Raw genomic sequence first — 5,953 nt, forward strand, 5'->3', positions numbered from 1 at the left:
GAGACTCCTCAAATACCTGCTCTATTTTTTATGTGTTTTATTTCATTTTTTTTTTGCTGGGAGACATTGTGGGCAGAGAATGGAGTGAAAATCAAAATGATGTCTTGCACAACTGTACAAGCAGCGCTGCTGGGTTTTGTAGAAATGGCCCAATGAGAAGAAATAAAAGCACGAAGCTGTGCCTGCCCGTTTCTGAAACACAACTGCACATGAGAGAGGATTGTCAAAGCAAAGCCAACCTGTCCCTAGTGCACTTCCTCCTCCCAGACCCAAGGGGGCACTGCAGGAATCCGCTCCAACAGGGTTGGACTGTTGGCAAGACTTTGTATTGTAAGAAAGGTATCAAACTTCTATATTTTCCCAAAATGTCTGGACCAAACAATCATCGTTTCTTAAACCACTACACTTATGTATCGCTGAAAAAATACCCATCACGTTTTCTTTGATTGTTAAATCAGCCATCTAGGTATACATGTATATCTATGATGCTTTCCTGTCAGTGATATATGCATGTCTATGGTGCTCTCCTGTCTAGTTATATATGAATGTCTATGGTGCCTTCCTGTCAGTGATATATGCATGTCTATGGTGCTCTCCTGTCTAGTTATATATGAATGTCTATGGTGCCTTCCTGTCAGTGATATATGCATGTCTATGGTGCTCTCCTGTCTAGTTATATATGAATGTGTATGGTGCTCTCCTGTCTAGTTATATATGCATGTCTATGGTGCTCTCCTGTCTAGCTATATATGCATGTCTATGGTTCAGCCCCAAGCAGCCCACGCGACCTCTCTGCGAATCGAAGGCTTCGATCCCGTAGCTCCATCAGCACGGCTGCATGCTGCGTTGGGCCCCTGCGCTCTCTCACACACACACAGTGATTCCTCCTGCACTGCGTAACCACTCATTGCTGGCAGAACACCACCTCCCCTGTCCCATTAAAGTCTACATTACTGCCCCTGAAATATCACCACTGTCCCTTAATAACATACCCCTCTCTCTTTCACTCTCTCTGTATCTCTCCCCTCCCTCCCTCCCTCCCTCTCTCCCTCTCTCCCCCCCTCCCTCCCTCTCTCTCTCTCTCTCTCTCTCCCTCCCTCCCTCCCTCCCTCCCTCCCTCCCTCCCTCTCTCTCTCTCTCTCTCTCTCTCACTCCCGCTCTCTCTGATATGTGTGTAATTAGTCCATGTCTCCTGTGGGCTGCTTCCAGCTGTAATCTGTGTTCATGGCCGTGCTTTGGGGGGAGAGATTCTGCAGAGAGAGCGGCGCAGGGGGGCTCGTCATGACGGAGCCCCAGAGCCCAGACCCCCAGCCCAGACCCCCAGACCCCCAGCCCCCCGCCCTCAGAGCAGATATGTTCTGCTGCTTCTTTGTGGTGCCATCATACCTGATAAGTAACCATGGCAGCAGAGAGTGCTAATCAAGGTGTGTGTCTCCATCACTGAGGATCTGACAGACACTGAGAAAACGGCCCTTCACACGCATGCCGTTGTGTAACACCTGCCATGCTGCTAATAAAAGAGTTTTCATGATTCATACTTAAATCGATACCATTCAGAGACATAATATTGAAACCTATAGATTACTGACGTTTTGCAGTGCAACAGTAGAGTAGAAGAGGTCCAGCAGGTATAGCAGTTACAGCAGATACAATAGGTACAGTAGGTATAGCAGGTACAGTAGGTAATGCGGGAATAGCAGATACAGTAGGGACAGTAGGTATAGCAGGTACAGCAGATACAGCTGGTACAGTAGGTATAGCAGGTACAGCAGATACAGCTGGTACAGTAGGTATAGCAGGTACAGCAGATACAGCTGGTACAGTAGGTATACCAGGTACAGCAGATACAGCTGGTACAGTAGGTATAGCAGGTACAGCAGATACAGTAGGGACAGTAGGTATAGCAGGTACAGTAGGTAATGCAGGTATAGCAAGCTGTTCTTCAGCACAGACCAGCAGAGCAGAGAGAGATTTCAGACGCACACTAGTCTCGATCTTAAACACTACAAACCACTCCCCAAGCTATCAGACGCACACTAGTCTCTGTCTTAAACACTACAAACCACTTCCCTAGCTATCAGACGCACACTAGTCTCTGTCTTAAACACTACAAACCACTTCCCAAGCTCACAGAAGGCAGCTTCAAAGCACTGATTAAATTAGTGTTTCTTTTCTGAATTAATTTAGGCTTTTGGCCCGATTGCAGTACAAAAACAGCCGGCCTTGATGTCTGAAAAGGGTTCTATTTTAGTTCTGTTGGAGTTCAGTGTGTGTGTGAGTGTGCCTGTGTGTGTGTGTGTGTGTGTGTGCGTGTGTGTGCCTGTGTGTGTGTGTGTGTGTGTGTGTGTATGTGTCTGTGCAGTTGATCATTGCAGTTTAATGAGCTGCTTTTTTAACAGGACATTACTGTGGTACTGATCTGCGTTGATTTCTGATCCGTCAGACACGCAGTTCACTGCCCACTGTCTGTTCTTCACACAGATGGTTATTTCAAGCCCCACAATAAGCTGTGGTCCCTGCCTAGTCTAATCTACTGCACGGTGCTTTGATAAACAGCTGTGATATAATTCAGGCTGGATGCACAGTACATCACTGCACTAAACTGGAGACAGAGAACCTGCCAGGCAGCTATCTGCCCCTCTATTTGCCCTGAGGAGGGTACAGGTAGCTATCTACCTCTCTATTGGTCCAGGGGAGGGTACAGGTAGCTATCTACCTCTCTATTGGTCCAGGGGAGAGTACAGGTAGCTATCTACCTCTCTATTGGTCCAGGGGAGGGTATAGGTAGCTATCTACCTCTCTATTGGTCCAGGGGAGGGTATAGGTAGCTATCTACCTCTCTATTGGTCCAGGGGAGGGTATAGGTAGCTATCTACCTCTCTATTGGTCCAGGGGAGGGTATAGGTAGCTATCTACCTCTCTATTGGTCCAGGGGAGGGTATAGGTAGCTATCTACCTGTCTATTGGTCCAGGGCAGGGTATAGGTAGCTATCTACCTCTCTATTGGTCCAGGGGAGGGTATAGGTAGCTATCTACCTGTCTATTGGTCCAGGGGAGGGTATAGGTAGCTATCTACCTCTCTATTGGTCCAGGGGAGGGTATAGGTAGCTATCTACCTCTCTATTGGTCCAGGGGAGGGTATAGGTAGCTATCTACCTCTCTATTGGTCCAGGGGAGGGTATAGGTAGCTATCTACCTCTCTATTGGTCCAGGGGAGGGTATAGGTAGCTATCTACCTGTCTATTGGTCCAGGGGAGGGTATAGGTAGCTATCTACCTCTCTATTGGTCCAGGGGAGGGTATAGGTAGCTATCTACCTGTCTATTGGTCCAGGGGAGGGTATAGGTAGCTATCTACCTCTCTATTGGTCCAGGGGAGGGTATAGGTAGCTATCTACCTGTCTATTGGTCCAGGGCAGGGTATAGGTAGCTATCTACCTCTCTATTGGTCCAGGGGAGGGTATAGGTAGCTATCTACCTGTCTATTGGTCCAGGGGAGGGTATAGGTAGCTATCTACCTCTCTATTGGTCCAGGGGAGGGTATAGGTAGCTATCTACTTCTCTATTGGTCCAGGGGAGGGTACAGGTAGGGAGCTGTTTTTTATTTCAGTTGCTGTAGGTCACACTCCGCTCCCAGGAAGCGGAGCGCTGATTCCTGCGGTGCATTCAGACGGCCGCAGTATTTGAGGTGTAATGATTCCTGCGGTGCGTTCAGACGGCCGCAGTATTTGAGGTGTAATGATTCCTGCGGTGCGTTCAGACGGCCGCAGTATTTGAGGTGTAATCGACTCTCTGACCTCATCGCTGCTGCGCGGTTCAGCCTCTCCTGCCCTGACCAGCTGATCCAGCCATCATCAGTGTGAACAGACTGGAGCTCTCACGGAGCCACTGCGCGTGTGTGTGTGTGTGTGAGTGTGTGTGAGTGTGTGTGTGCGTGTGTGTGTGTGTGTGTGTGTGTGTATGCCTGCATGTGTGTGTGTCTATTTGTGTGTGCCTGTGTGTGCGAGCGTGTGTGTGTGCATGTGTGTGTGTCTGTGGGTATATGCCTGCATGTGTGTGTCTATTTGTGTGTGTGTGTGTGTGTGTGTGTCTGTGTGTGTATATATGCCTGTGTGTGTGTGAGTGTGTGTGTGTGTGCCTGTATCGTCCCATCAGAATGAAGAACACTCAGCACCCTGCTGAAAAACACAGCTCAAGCTAGGTTTTGAAACAGCTGGTTGACCAGTTCAGACCAGCTTCATACTCAACATGGTTTGACTAGCTCAAGCTAGGTTTTGAAACAGCTGGTCGCTGGTTGACAAGTTTGGTTGATTGATTGTTTGGTTGCATTTCCGCTGGAAACCATGGTCACAGGTCACAAATGCATTGACACATTGCTCATGTAACAGGTGAGAAATTTGCCTGAGTCCGTGGTGGGATTTGAACCCCGGCCTCTCACTTGTACCAAATTATTTGTTGAACGAACGCGTTACCAGTCAGCTAAAGACGAACTCGCCGCTAGCCAAGGGCAACAACGTTCTTTTGAATTTGAGGGTTACGTCATCGGGGAGTGTTGTCACGGTAACCTGCTACCAGCCTTCGCTTTCACTGCACGATCCGTGCTTACTAGCGAACTAGCTGAGCTAACCATGTTACACTCACCAGCTCACAGTAATCTGCTCAACTTCTCACAGGAAACACACTGAAGACAAATGCAAGAAAGTAATACAAATTTCATCTGGGACACTTTTATTTACACACCTCTCAAACTTTTACCACCAATTAAATGGATGCTGTGGAGAAATTAATTGAAATTGTCAACTAAATAAACAATGACGCCACCTGGTGGACATCCCTGAAAGCCACAGGACAGGTTTGGTCACTGAAAAACATGGCTGCTCCGCATTTAACTGAGGGAGGTGTGTTGGTCCTGGATCAATGCCATCGGGAAACTTGAATTAACCTTGAATCTCCAACCATATGTCGTTTTTCTTTGTATATATATTTATTTCCTGACAGTCAGAAACACTTGACGTACACTTTGTTGTGGATTAATGAAGGCCTATTTTGTTCTGTTTGTTTGAATTCCAAACACGGGCACGTAGGCCTAGAGGAAGACTACAGCAATTTGAAACGCCGAAGCTGCTGGATCAAAGTAAATAAATAAAAGGACCGATCAATCAACGAAGAACGAATGAAGAACCGTAAGTAAATTAAATTCTTAAATGTTGCGCGGAAGTGCGTTGACTCATCCTTACAGTGTAAAGGAATTGGTGGAATATTTCGAAGGAAGCCAAGGCAAAGTTGACTAAAGGGGGTAGATCCGGATGCCTACGAATGGAAGAAATGGAGAGGACTGTTGACGGTGAACTTTACTGTGGGACTCATAGAGGCCGAACTGTGGAGGACTGCGCACTGTGAAGCGTGTACGGGAGAATGGTTGTTGAATCGACTCTATGCGAATGTTAGGATCTTTTTTTGACGGACGGACTTGAATTTGGATACCGCGGATTTGTATGGAACGGACTTCGTATTATTGGGCAATCGCGATGCTGTTGACGCTTGGTGACGCTAACCTTGTTCGCTGCGATATTGTGGAAGTGTAGCTGTGTTGTGTTTGAAACCGTGGTTAAAAATGAGAATCTGTGTAAAATAGATTGCAGGACAGGTGTATTAAAAATGAAAGATGCAATAAATATTCAAATGAAATTCCAATATTTGAAATTCCGTCATAGTCAGATGTTTAACAGGCAGTGGATGCTTGGTGAAAACATCCATGTCAGGGGATCCAACTTTCTGCATCGACAGAACTGGTTGCAAGTGACAAACATTGTTTTGTCCATTGAAGTGACATTCTTGGTTCCACACACATTCACTGGGACTTATTAGACTTATTTTTTAGACTGCTGTAGCCTATCCACTTTGAGGTTTGACGTGTTGTGTGTTCAGAGATGCTCTTCTGCACACCACTGTTGT

General features: G+C 46.9%; 1 protein-coding gene across 1 annotated transcript in view; it reads right to left on the reverse strand.

The window, feature by feature from the left end:
- LOC133123689 (uncharacterized) overlaps nucleotides 1–1,401 on the reverse strand; it is a 12,479-nt gene extending 11,078 nt beyond the window's left edge. The window contains exon 1 of the mRNA XM_061234166.1: nucleotides 1,387–1,401. Coding sequence (XP_061090150.1) covers nucleotides 1,387–1,401 — 15 coding nt within the window. The remainder of the gene's footprint in view (nucleotides 1–1,386) is intronic.
- Between the last annotated feature and the right edge of the window lie 4,552 nt (nucleotides 1,402–5,953).

The sequence above is a fragment of the Conger conger genome, chromosome 3, assembly GCF_963514075.1.
Source record: "Conger conger chromosome 3, fConCon1.1, whole genome shotgun sequence".
Taxonomy (NCBI): domain Eukaryota; kingdom Metazoa; phylum Chordata; class Actinopteri; order Anguilliformes; family Congridae; genus Conger; species Conger conger.